The sequence below is a fragment of the Lipotes vexillifer genome, unplaced genomic scaffold, assembly GCF_000442215.2.
Source record: "Lipotes vexillifer unplaced genomic scaffold, Lipotes_vexillifer_v1.1 scaffold531, whole genome shotgun sequence".
In the NCBI taxonomy this organism is placed as follows: domain Eukaryota; kingdom Metazoa; phylum Chordata; class Mammalia; order Artiodactyla; family Lipotidae; genus Lipotes; species Lipotes vexillifer.
The window spans coordinates 156,799-177,599 of NW_006799583.1; the positions used below are offsets into that span (position 1 = coordinate 156,799).

Below are 20,801 nucleotides of genomic sequence, written 5' to 3' on the forward strand. Positions count from 1 at the left end.
GGTGCCAGACCTCCGTCTTTAATGATGCCCGGATATGCATGGCGATGGGAGAGGTGGTGCCAGAAGCCTGTGTTGGGGAGGGGGTGTTCAGGGGGCACTGCCTTTCATTTGCAGACAGTTTTATTAGCATCCAACCCATGTTCCTGCCTCCACTGAGGCCTTTTACCAGACAGTTCTGCTGCTGGAAACGCACTTCCCTTAAGTGGATTCTGCTCCTAGGGGTTGGGCGAGGGACGGTAAGTGCCTTTTTGTCCTGTGCTCACCATAATATCTGAGGCTTCTATGTATCTGGGGTACACCTAAACAAACCCTTTTCTTACCCTGTTTTGCTTTTCCCTGGTTATTAACGTCCCCACTGACCCACTGAATCTAAGACAGAAACCCAGGGGTCATCAGTTTTGCTGCTGCTTCTCATCTCCCTCTAAATGGTCATCGAGCCTTAATACTAGTTGTGTTTTCACCAAAGCACTGCTGACTGACCCCCTAGTTTTCATTCCATCTGTCACTGTCCTCGTTCAGGTCATCTCTTCCCTGGACTGCTTCAGCTGCCTCCAGCTAATCTTTTCTCATCAGCTGGAAATCTTAATTAGAGAGCTTCAGTGGGTCACTTTCGCCTAATATCTAGATATCAGAATTCCTTAGTGTGGCATTCAGGACACTTCACAGTTTGGACCAAACTTTGCCTTCTAGCCCTGGCATTTTGATGGCCCCCGTGTTCCCATGCGAGCCCCCTCTCCATCCTTACTACACCACCTGGGGTTCCTGAGCCCACCTGCACCTCACACCTCTGCGTCTGCTCCATGCAACAGCCCTGCCCCCCTGCCCACCTGCCCACAGCGACCTTCTCACACCCCTTCCCCGTCTGGAAGATGCTGACTCATGTTTTAGGACCCAGCTCAATTTCCGTTTCTACTGTGGAAATGTCCCCCTCTCCTCTCACTAGAAGGAATGAATTGTTCCTTCTTGTGTCTTTCTCACAGCACTCGGTTCATACTTCCTTTGTGCCACTTGTATTATACAACAGTTGGTTCTGTCTCCCTCCCCAACCCCCTTCTCATTCTTCTCTCCTCCCTCCCCCGTGTGTGTGTGTGTGTGTGTGTGTGTGTGTGTGTGTGGTGTGTATGCATGTGTATGTATCTCTGTACACACGCATCTCTATGTATATATTTTGAACAAATATTTATTGAGTGCACTATGCTAGGCACAGTGGTGAACAAAACCCACCTGGTCCCTCCTCCATGGAGCTTACAGTCTAGCAAATATTTGTCTCCCCTTTATACTGTGAGTTCCTTAGGAACAAGGATCATCTGTACTCTTGATGCCTATCACAGTCTGTGCCACACAGTGGCCACTTGCTCTGGAATGTTCACCGAGTGAAGTCCAGTGGGTAGAGAGAGATGCCAGAGAACAGGGGGCGGGTGGGTGGATGTCTCATGGGCTTAAGGTAAGTGGGACACCTGGAAGTCACATTCTCAGTTTCTAATGGGCAGCCTATGTTTTGATATGTGGTTAGCCCATTCAGATGGAACCATCGTCTAGGAACCACGAGGCAAATGTCAAGAGCAGATCTAAATTTGTTGTCCAGATAACACAAAGAAGTGTGTTCCCTTTGAAGGGTGTGTGCAGAAAGCTCTCCCAGCTGCGTGATCTCCCGTCCCGTGACCCAGCTCAGCCAGGTGGATGGTGTGGGGCCTGGCTGCCCCACCACATGCTGCTTTTTGTTTCTTGCAGAGATCTGAAACTGGACAACGTACTTTTGGACCACGAGGGTCACTGTAAACTGGCAGACTTTGGAATGTGCAAGGAGGGGATCTGTAACGGGGTCACCACGGCCACCTTCTGCGGCACACCCGACTACATTGCTCCAGAGGTGAGTGTGCTTGCTGCTTGAGCAGCTTTGGTAATCCAGGCTCTCTAGCAGCCCCGTCAGAAAAGCCACACAGGCTGCATTGATGTGCTGCAGCCTGGTGGGCGGCATTGAAAATTGACGCCTCCAGACTCCTTTGTGGCTCATTGGGTGAATGATGGCTGAAAATGTCCTTGGTTCCTCCCGATACAATTTGAGTCAAAAAGTTTTGTAAACTTTGCAGTTGCTTTAGGGTTTAGCCCTGAATGAGGACAAAGGACGTTCCAGGCACAGCTATTTAATTTTTTTCTTTGCCTCTACTCAGTGCTTTGATCCCAGCCCCATTTAGCAGAAATAAAGACAAGCTCTTGAATCTTTCCCATAGGAGTGAGTGAGCCCACAGATATAGTTACAAAACCCTTTCCGGTTTGGATCTGCATATACTATTACTTTGGCCTAAGCAGGCCATAGATGTTTGATCACCTGGATGACAAGGCCTCTGAATTGACCCCAGGGAAAACAGACCACTCTCTAGAGATGGAATGAAACATGAATGCCAACGCAGGAAACTCCCTTGTTTTACTTCATCTCCTAATCCATCATTTTCCTTAGTCATTAATGATGCATTTGTTCATCAGATGCACGAAGTTCTCACATTACCCCTATGCACAGATCCTCCAGGAGATGCTCTACGGGCCTGCAGTGGATTGGTGGGCAATGGGCGTGCTGCTCTACGAGATGCTCTGTGGCCATGCGCCCTTTGAAGCAGAGAATGAAGATGACCTCTTTGAAGCCATACTGAACGATGAAGTGGTCTACCCTACATGGCTGCATGAAGATGCCACAGGGATCCTGAAATCTGTAAGTTTGGTGCGCTCAGCCAGCTTTTGAACTATTGCAGACCAGCTTGCTGAGTGTGCTTCTTGGGCTTTGGGTTTGTTTGTTTGTTTTTTAATACCACCTACCAGTAAGCTACCAGCTCTAACTGAAATCTGTGTTTTAATCTGTAGAATCAAAGAAGCAGAGTTTTCTCAGGCTGTTTTTTTCTCTTACACAATAGTTATTTTGGAGCCAATGCATGAGCAGTTGATAGCATTGTTTGCCATATATCAAGTAATTCTAGCACTTGTGGCTTCAGTGTAGGTGAAGTGATGCTCCCGCTTCATCCAGTCAGGACACATAAGGCCGTTGGGTCATGTGAACAGCACTCCCGGTTGTTTCGATACGGATTGTGTTTCTGTCAGCAACATCGAAGGATGAAGGGGCCTTTCCCGTAGTGCTGGGAGAGGAAAAGAGAGGTTTTCCAAAGTTGTGCAAGATCTCATTTGCTTCCATGTTATCCTTGTGCAAGTCAGGTGCCAGGCCCAGGATTCAGGTGCAGTGTAGAATATCACACTGAAAAAGTCTTTCATTCGTGCATTTAAGGCATTGTGCTGGGAGCCTTATTTTCAAGTGTGGAAGAAAGTGGATTTGACGCTTTATGTTGAAAATAAGAAAGTAACATGTAATGAGAGAATAACATATAATTTGAGTCAGTTATGTATTAGAAAATCATGTATTATTTCCCACGAAATGCATAGGAGGACTAAAGATGAATATTCTTCAGATAGGGAAAAATCAGAATAATCCATTCTCTCCTGGATAGTGTCTATGGGATAAGAATCACTTTGCTCAAATCATATCCTTTCCAGTGATTTGAGACAAAAAAAACCTAAATTTGGGAAGTATTAGCCATGCTGGTGAAAGACTTGTCTCGCTTTAGAAATTGCCAGTCATTGGAGAACAGATTTGAGGATATGGGGAGGGGGAAGGGTGAGGTGTGATAGGGCGAGAGAGAGACATGGACATATATATACTAACAAACGTAAGGTAGATAGCCAGTGGGAAGCAGCCGCGTGGCACAGGGATACCGGCTCGGTTCTCTGTGGCTGCCTGGAGGGGTGGGATAGGGAGGGTGGGAGGGAGGGAGACAAAGAGGGAAGAGATATGGGAACATATGTATATGTATAACTGATTCACTCTGTTATAAAGCAGAAACTAACACACCATTGTAAAGCAATTATACCCCAATAAAGATGTTAAAAAAAAAGAAAAAAAGATCTGTTCAGATGAAAAGGCAGAGGTGCAGAAACAGAGACTATGCTTGTCCCTGAAGAAGTGATACAAGATGACTAAGAAATGTCATTTGAGAGAAGGGGAAGGAACAGCCCTACATTAAAAAGTTAAAGGAATAGGAGAAAAAACAAACCATGAAGTCAGTGTATAATTATAGCTGATGCATGTATCATGTTTTATAATGCAGTGCTTGGATGATTAAGCAAAGAAACATCAGGATAGGAAACCTAAGATGGAGCCAGAAACAAGGTCATTGCTGAACTTGTATGCTGTGAGTTCTACAATGTTTGATGGACATGGATATTTGGTCCTCAGCAGCCAGTACAGACTGGCAGTCAGGTGAGTACAGCTGTTTGCTCAGCTGGGGGCCTCAGTTCAGACTAGTGTTCTCTGAGAACATCTTTGCTTCTTCCCTAAACTGTTGTCAAAGGAGAAACTAAAGCCATTTAAAACTATTTATTTATAAAAATGTCTTACATTTTACATACAATTTATTCTTGAGTATATTATATATTTCATGGACATTTGAGATTTATTTTTCCATTATATTCTCTAACTGTCTAATGCTGGCATAGAAAGTAGTCATTAATTTCTAAATAATTATTTTTTAAAATGTGTAATAACTTCTCATCTACCCAGTCATCTAATCCTCAAACAGTAATAATTGCACCTTCTTATTTCTTGTGGCTAAAGATTTTTTCTTTTCTTTTACCTTATTACACTGTCTAGAAGAGCACTGAAATATGGAAATATAATGCCATTCATGGCTGAGTAATATTCCATATATGTAATTTAAAATGTTCTAGTAGCTACGGTAAAAGAAAGTAAAAGGAAACATGAAATTCATTCAACTGGAGGGGTGGGATAGGGAGGGTGGGAGGGAGGGAGACAAAGAGGGAAGAGATATGGGAACATATGTATATGTATAACTGATTCACTCTGTTATAAAGCAGAAACTAACACACCATTGTAAAGCAATTATACCCCAATAAAGATGTTTAAAAAAAAGAAAAAAAGAAAAAAGAAATTGCCAGTCATAGGGACTTCCCTGGTGGTCCAGTGGTTAAGACTTCACCTTCCAATGCAGGGGGTATGTGTTTGATCCCTCCACAGGGAGCTGAGATCCCACATGCCTCACGGCCAAAGACCCAAAGCATAAAACAGAAGCAACATTGTAACAAATTCAGTAAAGTCTTATTGAATGGTTTAACAATGGTCCACATCAAAAAATAAAAAATCTTAAAAAAAAAGAAAAAGAAATCTCCAGTCATATAATTAGCGTCATTTTAAGGACATTTTGTATACAGATCACTGTGTCCTGGGGCTGATGGGATGATTGTCCCTGAGAATTCTCTACAGTGGTCTTTAGAGACCACATCATCGTGTGAGTTGAACATTAACCCACATCTGCTTCTCTCAACTTTTTTATTTCCAATTTTTAGGAGTCCTCAACCTCTTTCTGGCATTTAGAATCCTCTTAAGAGAATTCTTCCTGACTAAATCTGGGACCTAGATTTCACCCCTTTTAACTCAATCCCTGTAAAACCTAGAACAGGCACCAAACAATGTTAAGATCATATGGAACTATTAAGATGGTTTCTTCTTAACCAGATAAATCCAATTACTTCTTTTTTTACTTTTATTCGAGTAGAGTTGATTTAAAATGTTGCGTTAGTTTCAGGTGTACAGCAAAGTGATTCAGTTATATATATACATGTATTCATTCTTTTTCAGATTCTTTTCCCATATAGGTTATCACAGGGTACTGGGTAGAGTTCCCTGTGCTATCCAGTAGGTCCTTGTTGTTTATCTATTTTATATGTAGTAGTGTATGTATGTTAATCCCAAGCTCCTAATTTATCCCTCCCCCAATCACTTTAAACTATATCTTTGATGTATATAGACATATTTTTGGTAACTAGAATATATGTTATCCAGGAATATCCTCCCTCCACAATCTTTGTTCCGGGAGAAAACAGAGCCTCTGGTGCCTAAAGAGAATCTACTCTTCAGTGTGGACTGAGTTGTTTCCTCTGCTTCCTTCTGGGAAGCTGTGAACCACTTCACTTCCCTTTATTTTGGCCCCTTTCTAATGCTAGCAGCTCAGCGGGTCATGGTAGCGGGTCATGGTGTCTCACTGGCCGAGCACTGATTTTCCTAAGTGGCTCTCTGTGTTCTGCCGGGAGTCTCCCCCTAGGAAGGAGCTTGGGTTTCACCCCGTGGCGGTCTTATCTCCCAGCTCGGTTACATTCTGGCTGAGTGACCTTGATGAGCTAACACACCTCTCTGAATCTCCGTGTCCTTGCTCATAAAATCTTATAAAATTGAGGTAATAAAATCCATGTCATAGGGTTACTGTCCAGATTCAGTGAATTCATACATGTAAACCACACAGGAACACAGTAGGCATTCTGTTTCTTCCTCCTTCAAGGAGTGTACCTTAAAAGTGATTTTCTGGAAAACACGTGTCAGAGAAAATTACTAAAAAACAGTCACCGAGAGGATTTCTGAGACAGTTTTGTACATTTCAGCCTCCAGACCTAAAAATAAAAAGTTTCAATGCTGTAGCTGAGGAAATTCAGCTGTTCTTGGCAGAGGACTGAGACATCTAAACAGAAGTGTGATCAAAGAAAAGAAAGAAAACAGTGAAGAACTCTCAAGACTTGGGGCGAAGCACCCAGGAGGGAAGGGTCAGGGCGTGGTGGTGAGGAACCTGCCTCCAGAGCAGCGCTGTCCGAGGGCAGATATTGACTCTTTCACCTGCTGGCTGTGGGACCTCGGGAAGATGGTGCAATTTTGCCACTCCTCGATTTCCACATCTATACCCTCAGGCTCTGAGATAATGCGTGGAGGATAGTTGGAACAGTGCTGAGCACAGAGTAGGTGCTCAGGAAGCAGCCACCACTGTCATCAGTGAGAGCTGGGTGCATTTTTATTATTTTTTAATTAATTTATTTACTTTTTGGCTGCGTTGAGCCTTCGTTGCTGCACGCGGGCTTTCTCTAGTTGCGGCGGGCGGGGACTAGTCTTAGTTGCAGTGCACGGGCTTCTCGTTGCGGTGGCTTCTCTTGTTGCGGAGCACGGGCTCTAGGCACGTGGGCTTCGGTAGTTGAGGCTCACTAGAGCGCAGGCTCTAGAGCGCAGGCTCAGTAGTTGTGGCGCAGGGGCTTAGTTGCTCCGTGGCATGTGGGATCTTCCTGGACCAGGGCTCGAACCCGTGTCCCCTGCATTGGGAGGCGGACTCTTAACCGCTGTGCCACCAGGGAAGCCCTGGGTGTATTTTTAGATCCTTTGCCCTTTTTCTCTGAAAAATTGTGACTCTATTTATTGTATTAGGAAACCATTTAAACTGCTTTCTGGCTGTAATTGCCACTTGATTCAATTAGACCATTACAGTTTTTTTTTTTTTAATTGCTACTAGAAACCTAAGAGATTATCCATTAAAATTCCTTCATTTAATAGATGCGGAAACTGAGGTCCAGAGAAATTGTGACTCACCAAAGGCCATTCAGCACATTACTTAAAACAAACAAATAAATTAGAACCCTTGCACAACTCGCATGGGAATATAAAATGATGCAGGCACTGCAGAAAGTAATATAGCAGGCACTTCCTCAGAAAATTAAACATAGAAGTACCATATGACCTAGCAATTCCATTTCTGGTTGTATATCCCAAAGAATTGAAAGCAGGGTCTCGAACATATTTGTACATCAATGTTCATAGCATTATTCACAATATCTAAAAGGTGGAAGCAACCCAAGTGTCCATCAATAGATGAATGGATAAACAACATGTGTTAGTCAGCCTTACAGAGGAAGGAAATTCTGATGCACATTATAACCTGGATGAACCTTGAATGAATTATGCTTAATGAAATAAGCCAAATACAAAGGGACAAATGTATGATTCCACTAACAGGAGGTACCTAGAATAGTCATTCATAGAGACAAAAGCAAAATGGTGGTTGCCGAGGGCTGGCGGCGTGGGTGGGTGGAGAGCTAGGGTTTAAGGGATGTAGAATTTCAGTTTGGGAAGATGAAAGAAGTTCTGTAGGTGGATGGTGGTGATGGTTGTACAACAATGTGAATAGACTTAATCCCACTGAACTGTACACTTAAAAATGGTTAAGACGGTAAATATTATGTTCTGTATATTACACCACAGTAAGGAAAAAACCCTGGGATCAGAATCCAGCTTTTCCTGACTCCCAGTCCAGGGTTCTAAGCTAGCTACACCTGGCCTTTCCCCATTTTTCTTCTACGTCTCATTAATAAGTGTCCTGTACCCTTAGAGCACCACATGTAAGCACCCAGATTACTCCCTGATGTGATTCTTTCCACTTGTCCTAGAAGCATGAGCCACTGGAGGAAGCGACCAGGGTCCTGTGTACTTAATACCCACAGAGCAAGAATCTGCCACCTATTTAACTTTCTGTAAAGTAAGAGAGAACGTTTATGATAACAATGTCAGTGTTATTTAAAGATTGTGCATTTGAATCTTTCTCTTTTGACCTGAGATGAGCCTGTGACCGTAGAAGGAGAAACTGATACTTTAGGGAATTAGGATCCCTGTCTGGTTCCATTCGGCAAATACTTGTCAGGTGCCTTCCCTTGGCTTGGCCTGCGCTAAGTGCCGGGAAGCAAAGACGAAAAGACACGGCCTCTTCTGTTGCTCACAGCCTAGTAGGAATGAGGACACGTAAACGGATACTTAGCTGGCTGCCGAGGAGGAATGATCAGAACTCTCTCTGGGGTCAGGGACAGGGAAATGACATAAGGACAAGGCAGAGGAAGCGGCATGTAGGCTGGGTGCTGAGGAACAAATAAGCGTTCAGTAGGGTTGACAAAGGGGAGAAGGGTATTCTAGGCAGAGGAAACAACTTGTGCAAAGCCTCGGAGGGGAGAGGCAGCCTGCGTGTTCAGAGAACTGCAGTCACCAGTTCCGCCGTGGGTGTGCTAGGTGCAGGGCAGGGGCTGGGAAAGATGAGTTTAGGAAACGGGACCTCTGAGGGGTTGGGGAGACATTCAGAAAGTGGTCTGTTCCTTGCAGTTGGTCACATAGGTCTGGAGCTCAGGAGAGAGGTAGGAGGTGACCACTGTAGCATGGTAGTGAGAACAGGGGAGAAGCCATGGACTGGGGGAGAGAGTGAAGAGTAAAAGGAGGACAAGGCCTGGGGACACAGGTATTGAAAGGGTGACAGTGGAAGAGGCGGTCAGGAAGGAATGACTTCAGGTTGTGTAAACATCTCAATCTGCAGCTCATCTGCTAGTTCTGCTTGTGGTGAAATAGGCCAGTGGTTTTACAGTGTGATTTCCCCAGAAACTGATGCTTGCAATAACTTTTGAGTAGTGCTAGCCAGGTTCAGGAGCAAATGGCCCTTGGCCAGAAAACTGAGAGCTTGGGGAAGTATCTGTTAGGAGGTGGGTAAGTTGAAATGTTTTTAAGGACCCTGAACGAGCTTTCACTTTGTTGTGTAATTCCAGATCAAGGTAAGGTACACTGCTTTCTTTAAAACTACAGACTTCAGGCCTTTTCCAAGGATTTTGTGACCACCTGTGATTCTGGGAGCTTGGTGACTTCAAGAGTTCCTAATGTTATGAACCTAGAGGGTATCATGCTTAGGGAAATAAGTTAGAGAAAGACAAATATTGTATGATATCACTTATATGTGGAATCTAAAAAGTAAAACAAACTGGTGAGTATAACAAAAAAGAAACAGACTCAGATATAGAGAATAAACTAGTGGTTACCAGTGGGGAGAGGGAAGGGGGCAAGAAAGGGATAGAGGATTAAGAGGTATAAATTACTATGTATAAAATAAGCAAGCTACAAGAATATATTATACAACACGGGGAATATAGCCAATATTTTATAATAAATATAAATGGAGTATAATCTATAAAAATTTTGAATCACTATGTTGTATACCTGAAACTGATATAACATTGTAAATCAAGAATATTTCAATTAAAAAAAAAAGTTCCTAATGTTGACTCCACTGGGTAGTGTCTTACGTAGTCCCAAAAACTGTTAGGAAGTCGTGCATGCTGTTTTGGATTGTAATCATTTGTCATGGAGCTTGGTGACTAATAGAAACATAAACACAGAATTTCAGAGATGGAGGATCTTTAAAAACACTTTGTCTAGGGCTTCCCTGGTGGTGCAGTGGTTGAGAGTCCACCTGCCGATGCAGGGGACACGGGTTCGTGCCCCGGTCCGGGAAGATCCCACATGCCACGGAGCGGCTGGGCCCGTGAGCCATGGCCGCTGAGCCTGCGCATCCGGAGCCTGTGCTCCACAATGGGAGAGGCCACAACAGTGAGAGGCCCGTGTACTGCAAAAAAACAAAAACAAAAAAACAAAAAAAACACTTTGTGTAACTCCCTGGTTGGTAGGTGAAGCTGAGGCTGAGAGGTGAACCAACCTCACACAGTAGAATGGAAGGAGCACACACTGGTCTGAGGATCACGAGACCTCATTCTACTCCTGCCACTGCTTTCCAGTCTTTACCTCTGATGTTACCAATGATGTTAACACCTACAGCACCCACTTCAAATGAGGTATCACCCATGAAAGCATTTTCAAAGTGGTATGCACAATACAGGAGTTATTAGTATCGTTAAGTTATGAGTAGTAATTTTACAGCACGCTGAGAGATGTCATTATCTTCATCCTCCCTTCGAACAATCCACCAACATCATCAAGATTATTAAGCACTTAATTGTACATGAGGCTGTGTTAGCTTTTTATTTTGGAGAGAGTTGTATTTGTTTTCCCAGGAGCCTTTTTTTTCCAATTAAGCATTTTTTTCTTATACCTTTTTAAAATTGTAGTTGATTTACAATGTTATGTTAGTTTCAGGTGTACAGCAAAGTGATTCACTTATATATATATATATTCTTTTTCAGATTCTTTTCCATTATAGGTTATTACAAGATATTGACTATAATTCCTTGGGCTATACAGTAGGTCCTGTTATTTTTCTATTTTTTTTTTTTTAAAGAAGATGTTGGGGGTAGGAGTTTATTAATTAATTTATTTATTTTTGCTGTGCTGCGTCTTCGTTTCTGTGCAAGGGCTTTCTCTGGTTGTGGCAAGCGGGGGCCACTCTTCATCGCGGTGCACGGGCCTCTTACTATCGTGGCCTCTCGTTGCGGAGCACAGGCTCCAGATGCGCAGGCTCAGTAGTTGTGGCTCACGGGCCTAGTTGCTCCTCAGCATGTGGGATCTTCCCAGACCGGGGCACGAACCCATGTCCCCTGCATTAGCAGGTAGATTCTCAACCACTGCGCCACCAGGGAAGCCCCTATTTTTCTATTTTATATACAGTAGTGTGTATCTGTTAATCCCAAACTCCTAATTTACCTCTCCCCACTCCCCAACCCCCAAGTTGAGTACCTGAGTGCACCCCAAAGAAAGATTTTTAACAAACAGAGAAGGGGAAAGCACCCATTGGTGAGCTCTGCCCATGCTGCTGCCCTCGCCTCTGTGTGTGATCCTTCCCCACCAGAGAGGCAGGAAAGCCAAGATCCCCGAGCCAGCCCTTCACATCCGTTCTCACCACCGAATCAGCATGGTGGGTCATCTCTATTTGGCTTCCTGAGATTTTCTGATGATCCTTTCTTTGGAACGTAAGGTCAGCACTGTTCCTGGAATTGATGTCTGCTGGATATTTTACTTGCCCTTTTGTTTCTTCCCTTCAGAAGGAAATGCTTTCTGAATGCCTTCTTACCTTTTTAAATAGAAGGTATTATTATTATTCCTTGTCTTTAGAAGCTGTTTGGATGCCCATTTATATAACACTAGAGTCATAGATGTTCAAGACCTGGGGGCTTCGTATGGTATAATAACGTCAGTGAGTCCTCTGAATTCGGGGTGAGGGGTGTTCTTGTCTGCCGTTCAAGGAGAGTGAGGGGTTGAACAGGATGGGCACCAACATCTTACCCAGTGTAACTCCTAACCCAGTATTACTTTCCTCCCCTCACCCTTCCCATCATCATCTCTACCCCCACCCCCAAGACTGGGTAGCCATACACCCAAAACTCAAAAGTCCTCCCAGATTTCACATGAGCTTGGATAGAGAGCTGAGAACTTGCGTGTGAGAACACTCCCCACGGAGCACAGAGTCGCGGGAGGTGGGGGCGGGGGTGGGCATACAGCTTTTAGCCCAGTTTTCTACTTGAAAAAAAATCCCAGGTCATTAACCAGTGATCCTGACAACTGAAAATAACCATAGTATTCACCCCAAAATGTACAGCGGAAGACTGTTTTTCTTGCTTGCCCTTTTGTCTCTCATGTCTCATCTTCGCTGTGAAGGTGTGTGTGTGTTAAATGCTCACATGTGCATGTTCCAAAAGCAAAACCATCCTCCCCTCCCCCCTCAGAGAACAGGTTGTAAAAACTGGCAACATCCACAGAAGGTAGCACAGGAAAGATAAATAAAGATACACACTCTTGTGTGAAAAACAGACCTAGACTTTCTAGATTGCTGACCTTAAAGATGATTTTTTAATTGTTATTTTTTTTTACTTGGTTTTGGTATAAATACACGTTTTCTGTTGGCCACCATGTTACCGAGTTTCCTAAACTGGCACTGAATTATCCCAAAATGTGAATAATCATGACACAGAGGAAAATGTATAGTTTGCTTAGAGCGTCTGCGGTTGCGCTGAGCTTTGGCCTCATCAGCTCCAGAAAGACTTGAGGGAGTCCTCGTTGAGTCCCCAGAGCTTAGGAAGGTGATGCCCTCTGTCTCTGAGGTGAGCATTCCTTTGTGCTAAATCATCTCCGGTGAGAGATCACAAGGCGCCAGTGCTGACTTGGGTGAGGTCAACGCCCTTTTTCTCCAGGCTCACACAGGTGGTCAGGTTAAATAAGTGCTGAAAGGAGTTTGGTGCATTCTCCTGAGTCACCTTTGTCAGTTCGGGAGGCATTGTAAACTTGGCCTCAGAAGGAGATTATAGCATGCTTTCGCTGCTAAGCTTTACAGAAATTAAACTGTGTGTTTGCATGTGGGCTTATCTGTCATCACACCTATCAGATTTCATCCTCTGTGCATTCTCTGCAGGAGTCTCGTTTGCCTCTGTGTACAGAGAAGGAACCACAAGTAATTTGGGATCCTCTTTTAGCCCTGAATGTGTCTCACATCTGTTACCAGGCAGTTGACCAGAGTGGCACTGAGCTTGATCCTCTGCATTTCCTACTCCCCTCCTGGCAAAGATTGGAATGCTCAAGGCAGCAGCCAAAGGTGGTCAGCCAGGAGGGGGCTGAGGAAGTGGAGGGAAAACTGGGACCAGGGTCATGCAGAGGATCCAGCTGTCCATCATTAGAGCCAATTTTTCAAATAGTGTTATGGGGAAAATCCAAAAGTAAGTTACTAAAAGGTCCTTTAAAAAGAGGACGGTTAACGTGAAGCCTGGGGCTTCCCTGGTGGCGCAGTGGTTGAGAGTCCGCCTGCCGATGCAGGGGACACGGGTTCGTGCCCCGGTCCGGGAGGATCCCACATGCCGCGGAACGGCTGGGCCCGTGAGCCATGGCCTCTGAGCCTGCGCGTCCGGAGTCTGTGCTCCGCAACAGGAGAGGCCACAACAGTGAGAGGCCCGTGTACTGCAAAAAAAAAAAAAAGAAAAACAAAAAGGGAAAAACACGAAGCCTGGCAGCCCCTGCCCTTTGCCGGGACTGGAGTTCCCATATGAGGAAATGGAGCGTCAGGCTTCTTACTGAAACTAACACCTTCAGAAATGGACCATTTATTCACAGATAGGCCAGGCTAGTGTTGGCAGAAAACAGAGAAATACTGATCTTCCTAGAGGCTTCATTTTTGGCATTCTTTATCATTTTATTAAAGTTACTATTCCTAACTTCCTTTCTCCATTTTAGATTGTTTAGGACCTCTATTCATAGGAAACTTACATTTTATCTGTGGCTAGCAGTGTGAAGGATTTTTTTTTTTTAATGAAGTTTTAATACCACATGACTCTTTAATCTTCATATCTCAGACAGGAGCATAAAAATATCAGGTTTTGTAAAATGAGCATGGAAATCTTTTCTATGTAGGGGTTTGCTAACTGATGTCTGCGGGTCAGAAGAGCTTTTTGTTTTAAGTTGGAAAAACTCTAAGGAACACACTTAAAAACTCTAAGTAGCACACTCTGTTTTCTTTCATTTGCCCCTTCCGGTGATCAAAGAGCATTAACTTTTAGCAGGTGGTGCTTAGGTTTGGTTTGGACACCCAAGATGATGTGTATCCAGGATAAAGAAGGGTGTTGGCCTGGGTTTCATCGGGAGGAAATAAAGACATTGTGTAGTATGCCTCTGGAGGATCCTTCTTTAGCACCTGCTTCCTTTCAATAGCTGCACTTTGGGGGATCACAGCTATCAGGTGAGCTTCCTTTTCCTTTAACACTTGGGAGTTATTGGAGAGCAGTGAAACCCTCACCATTAGTCAGAGATGCTCGGGGCTGGTTTGCCAGGAATAAAACCATCTTGGCCAACAACACTGGCACTGGCACAAGGGCCCGACCTTGGGCTTCTGTCTCTGAGACTCATCTCTGATCGTTACCTTTCTTTAACCAGTGTTATCACATGACCTTAGTGAAGCTACTGAGATGGCTTGGGTTTCAGGGGAAGCTATAAAGAGTATAAAACACAGGCAAGGCAGAGTGTTAAGAGCATTGGTAAGGAATAAGTATATGCCCATGTAAAGGCTCCTGGATTCTAATCAGAGACAGGATGGAAAATATAGCCAACAAAACTGCAACAGATTTTAGCACTATTCCTGCCCCAGTGCAGAAAGAGAAACAGTACAGGGCATTTTTGTACTTGTTTTCATTAGGAGGGAATAAAGTGCACTGTAGACTGTCTCTGGAGATATCTCACAGAATATTCTGATGTGGCTCAGGTAAGACATTGATCCATTGGTGTGTTCAAATATACTTACATACTCACCTGCCCACTCCTTCAGTAACTAGCTCTGGAGATCAGCTTAAACATGTTTTATTTCATTTTTATAAAGCAAGTCCACTTCAGACCCAAGGAAAACATGGCATCTTCAGCTGAGGAAGGTACAGTTATCTTCAACATTTTTTCTAATTCCAAATAGAGAAGAAAGGATAAGGCTGTAGACTCTTGATGTAGGCACAGACCCTGGAGGACATTGCTCTCCCCTCCCACCCGACGACAGATGGGTCATTCAGGTGGTTCTTTAGTGTCTCCAATAAGACACTCCCACTCCTCCCAGGGAAGCGCCTTCTCTCACTTAATGGCATTGAGTATTAGAAATTTTTGTTTTAATTTTCCTTATGACATCCTTACATACACTCCTTTAACATCCACTCCCCATACTTATTTCTCCCATTTAGAACCGCCTCTTCTGGCCAACAGCACTTCCGTTATTTGAAACTATCAACAGTGTCATCTGTCTTTTCTTCTCCAATATAAAGACCCCAGTTGTTGGAAATAAAACCAGGTGGTCAGAATGAAGGATTCCTTGGGCTCAGGACTATCCCTTTTCTCTCCCTTCTCTTAGCACCTTCTCTGGGTGTACATCTCCATCACTTCTCCCTCCATAGAGTCAGAGAAAGAAGAATAGCTTGTGGGCCCGCAAAGGAGGTACAACATAAGTAAACACACACAGTGCTGTGCATTCTCACCTGGGCATCATCCCAGGACTGCTCCTCACCTGTCACTGCTCTTTCATCCAGAATCCAAATGAGAAGATGGGTAAACCTCAAAAGGAGGGCAAAGGCTTCTACCGTTAGATATAGGCCTGGCTTCAAATCTCAGCTCCACCGCTCCCAAACTGTGTGGCCTGGGGCAGGTTCCAGATGGGTCTGTTCCTCAGCTTCCCTATTTTTTTTTTAATTTTTATTGGAGTATAGTTGATTTACAATGTTGTGTTAGTTTTAGGTGTACAGCAAAGTGAATCAGTTATACATATATCCACTCTTTTTTAGATTCTTTTCCCATATAGGTCATTACAGAATACTGAGTAGAGTTCCCTGTGCTATACAGTAGGTCCTTATTAGTTATCTATTTTATATATAATAGTGTGTATATGACAATCCCAATCTCCCAATTTATCCCTCCCTCCCTTTCCTCCCTAGTAACCATAAATTAGTTTTTTACATCTGTGAGTCTATTTCTGTTTTGTAAATAAGTTCATTTCTACCATTTTTTTAGATTCCACATATAAGCAATATCATATGATACTTGTCTTTGTCTGGCTTACTTTACTCAGTATGACAATCTCTAGGTCCATCCATGTTGCTGCTAATGGCATTATTTTGTTCTCTTTTTATAACTGAGTAATATTCCATCTTTATCCATTCCTCTGTCGATGGATATTTAGGTTGCTTCCATGAGCTGGCTATTGTGAACAGTGCTGCAACGAACATTAGGGTGCATGTATCTTCTCAAATTATGGTTTTCTCAGGGTAGATGGCCAGTAGTGGAATTGGGTCATACGGTAGCTCTATTTTTAGTTTTTTTAAGGAACCTCCATACTGTTCTCCATAGTGGCTGTATCAATTTATGTGCCCACGAACAGTGCAAGAGGGTTCCCTTTTCTCCACACCCTCTCCAGCATTTATTGTTTCTAGATTTTCTGATGATGGCCCTTCTGACTGGTGTGAGGTGATACCTCACTGTAGTTTTGATTTGCATTTCTCTAATAATTAGCAGTGTTGAGCATCTTTTCATGTGCCTCTTGGCTATTTTTATGTCTTCTTTGGAGAAATGTGGCTGGCACAGGTCGTTGTCAGCTGTATGCCCACCACCGCAGCTGGCAGGAAGGGGTATGCGAGGGGACGGTTGCTGACTGGTCTTCATAACAAGGTCAGACTCTACCTGTGATAGTGGCAAAACACAGAGACACAGGAGGCTGCAACATACACAAGCATGCATTTTATCCACCCCAGGGTGGCCTTCATGGCCGTGAACCATACTCTCTTCTGTGTCCTGTGTTCTTTCTCTGCACTCCCTCCTCAGGACTCTCTGTAGAGTCATAAAATTCCTTCTTCCTAACTAGGAGCATCTCCCTGGAATACTGATGGGGATGTCCTATGGCATGCTTACCAGCACTATCTGCTAACTCTCTGCCCTTTGGTCTGAAGTTGAATGAAAGGAAAAGGTCCTTTTGTTTGCCCAACAGCCAAATCCACCTGTTAAGTAGAAAATACAGTGTTCTCTCTCTCCTGGAAGAAAATCTCATTAGATTAATGGCCCTATTTATATAACTAGTCCTCTTCCTATGAAATCAGATTTTGAAAGGAAATATACTTTTAGTCATTGCCTACATTTGAATGAGTTCCAGAGTACATTTGGACCCTGTTATCTCTAGACACATTGTTAACACGGGGTGAGTTTGAACTCTATCCTCTGAAACATCTGAAAACTCAAAACCAAAGCCGCCTCAGGTGTAGCAGAGCCCACAAGACATGACAAGTGCTATAGCTGACCTCAGAATTATAGGAAAGTGTTCCACTGCACCCTTCACCCTGCATTCGGCACTTCCCTTCTGTTGTGAAAGCAGATACAACTGCACGTTAAAACCTGCGTATCATCTGTATTCTTATTTTCTATTGTCTTTAGAGATCTTTGCTGTCAGAAGAATTGTTTTTCACTGAGACCATCACTACCATCCCCCTGTTGGAGTCTGGGGCTCTAAGGCAGAAACAGACCTTGTTCCCTTTTCCTGGCTGCAAAGTATGAGAGAGAGAGAGCGAGACAGAGACAGATAAGCCTCGAGGCCAAGGCTCACCTCAGATGTTCATCTCTCAGAGGCTTTTCAGTCCATGCCCCTGTCTTTAGGTCGGACAGGATGGCCCTCCAAGTGGTTTAACAAGATGCTTGCTGAAACTCACTAGCATTGGTTGAAGGCTTGCTCTTGTGCCAGGTATTTTACACTGATTATCTCATTTACTCATTATAATATTAGGATATACAGAAAAATCTCCATTTTATAGTTGAGGAATCTGAGGTCCAGGGAAGTTAATACATTTGTCCAAAGTCACACAGCTCATCAATGGGAGAACTGGCATCCAGACACAGCAGTGAAGCTGCAGAGCCTCACCAGTTCCCCTCTGGGCCCTCCATATCAGAGGAGCGCTTATATCCTTAATAATCCGTCCCTGGCTGGCAGGAGGCTTTGCAGGACATTCCTGTACAGACCTGGCCTACATTGCTTATGTTTCTTCAGGAAGGTGCCTGGCTGACTGCTTTCCCCTGTGGTCATGCCTTCTCTGCAGCCTTGAAGGAACTGTTGTTTCTCATTCTCTGGGCAGGTGTGCTTCTGATTCGTTCCGGATCCTCTAGAGAAATTCCACTTTCACGAGGGCCACAGGAGGAAGGGGAATATGAAACGAGTCCACACATTCTTGCCCCTGCTCTCCAGTTAGCTGGAGACTTACATTCGGGGTGGAATCGGATTTCCCACCCTGGCCTCCTCCCTCTTTGCGGCTTATAACGTGCTTTCATTGATCCTAGCAGCCATTCTGCTTCCTTTAGTAAATGTGTCCAGAATCTTCCACGGAGTCACTTTATTTTCCTCTTTGGCTGAGCTCCCCATTGGGACCACAGTCGGGGGGAAGGTCAGCTGAGGTGAGGCAAGCTTTCAGTATGACATTAGACACAGCTGAGTGATGGCTGTAAACACCATGGCTGTTAACTTGTTTGGCATTCGGGTCCCAGTAGGGGCATAAGCAAACAGAGGAAGTTTTCTGCAACGGGATCGGGCCGTCACCATCACAGCAGCAGGAACACGGTGTTTAAGGCGAGTCCTGGGCCTGGCCTAGGGCAGTGAACCCCTCCTGTCCCCAACCCCATACCCCTCCACCAACGTGTACTGTGAAAGATTCCAGGCCTGGGACTGATGTTCTGTGTTCCCTGAACTTCCCACCTCTGTATCTTTGGAGCCGGGAGAGGTTAGTCATAGAGGAGCTATAACCCTCCCCGCCCAGCCTTCCACGCCCTCAGCACCACCCATCACCCCCTCCTCCTGCCCGGAATGGTCCCTGTGCTGGTTTCTGTTCCGTGGTCTTCATCCTGCTCTGGCTTTCTCATGAGCTCCTGCTGCCACCCCGGCCTTCTTTCCACCCTGTGCCAGGGCTCAGAGCCAGGGCTCAGGCATGCGGGGAGCCAGCCAGGTATGAGGCCGAGGGGAGTGGTGGGACTAGGGGGTCACCTGCCCCAGCTAATGAGGCAGCCACTGCTCAACTCCAGGTCATTTTCTCCAAGAAGTGCAGGTCCAATGTTCCAGAATATTCCATCTTCCACGGGAATTTGGAAAACGACTTTCATGTGTGTGATGTGACATTTGCTACTTTTTAAATGTTTGACAAGTAGTTAAAATTATTTTAAAAACACTCTATGTGGGCCAGATAAAATGTCTGTGGCCTGGAGCTGCTCTCAGTTCTATTCTCTCTCCCTCCACCTCTGCCTTCCCCGCACCCCAGCCTGCCCTCCCAGCATCAGCTCTTTCTCACCAGACGGTGATGGCCCTGGGTGTCAGACCTCTCACCCTGGCCTGCACCCCAGGCTTACAGGGCTAGTCAGCTCCTGGGGGATGTTTGCGCATCTCAGATGCAAAGCTGAGCTCACCGACCTCCCAGATCTGTAAGACCTTGAGAAATGGTAGATGTTTTCGTTTTCATCCCTTTGACAAAAGTTACTCCCGCTACCACTACTACACTTCTATTAACACTAACACTCCCAACAATAATCAGTCTCTCTTTTGTTATCCTTTTCCGTCCCTCAACAGCCGGAGAGGACCCTGGGACCTGGCTGTCCTCCTGCCCCTTCCCCCCAGCTCCAGGCAGTGTGGAATGTGCTCATTTTTCTCCCACAGGACCCCAGGACCTGCTTCCCTCCTTTCCTTTCCACTAACCAGAAAATCTAGTTTCCAGACTTGTCGTGTCTTCTCGGCTGTCGTCTCAGCCTCCTAACTCGTCAGCCCCCTACCCACAAATCTCTTACCCCTCCATGAGGGATTTTTCCATCCCATCGTGGCTAGAGTCATCCCTGAATCACAGGGCAGCTCTCGTCATTCACCTCTTCGTACGCTTTTGTCGGGTCCTACTGGCTGCCCCACGGTTCCTCGGCCGTCCTTTCACGCCAGCCCTACCACCCTACAGTCTCCCTCACCAACGTGGCCGGTGCTTGCCTACAGCCTTGCCAGCTGCGTTCTCGGGCGTGACTGCCCTCTTCCTTCCTGGCTCTGTTAATTCTATGTATCTGTCTCATGTCGTCAACTGTCACCTCTTCTGGGAGGCCATCGCCTGCCCTCTCACCACCAGCCCCCAATGCGATTTTCCCAGTCTCTCCGAAGCTCCCGCTGCACTTGGCTGTGTCTCTCTCCCTTTTGTCTAGCTGTGTTGCAGATAAAGGGTGCTTGCCTCTGCCCCTTCTCTTGATCAGCTCCTGCATGGGGGGAGGCACTGTCCTTGCCATCTGTGTACCCACCCCCTATGAGGCCTAGTGCACTGCCTTGCATAGACACCTGCAAACCTTTGTAAATTGAATTTTTTTTAATGTGGAGAATGAATATCTTGAGATACCTTTAGATACAGCCAAAGTTAAAACAAAACTGCTGGGCTTCCCTGGTGGCGCAGTGGTTGAGAGTCCGCCTGCCGATGCAGGGGACGCGGGTTCGTGCCCCGGTCCGGGAAGATCCCACGTGCCGCGGAGCGGCTGGGCCCGTGAGCCGTGGCCGCTGAGCCTGCGCGTCCGGAGCCTGTGCTCCGCAACGGGAGAGGCACAACGGTGAGAGGCCCGCGTACCGCAAAAAAAAAAAAAAAAAAAAAAAAAAAAAGGGTGGTGTTTTTGAAGGATGTTTTCACAA

At 45.2% G+C, this 20,801-nt stretch overlaps 1 protein-coding gene across 1 annotated transcript in view; it reads left to right on the forward strand.

Moving 5' to 3' along the window:
- PRKCH (protein kinase C eta) overlaps window positions 1–20,801 on the forward strand; it is a 154,001-nt gene that overhangs the window by 129,377 nt on the left and 3,823 nt on the right. The window contains exons 11-12 of the mRNA XM_007471698.1: window positions 1,732–1,870; window positions 2,519–2,707. Coding sequence (XP_007471760.1) covers window positions 1,732–1,870; window positions 2,519–2,707 — 328 coding nt within the window. The remainder of the gene's footprint in view (window positions 1–1,731; window positions 1,871–2,518; window positions 2,708–20,801) is intronic.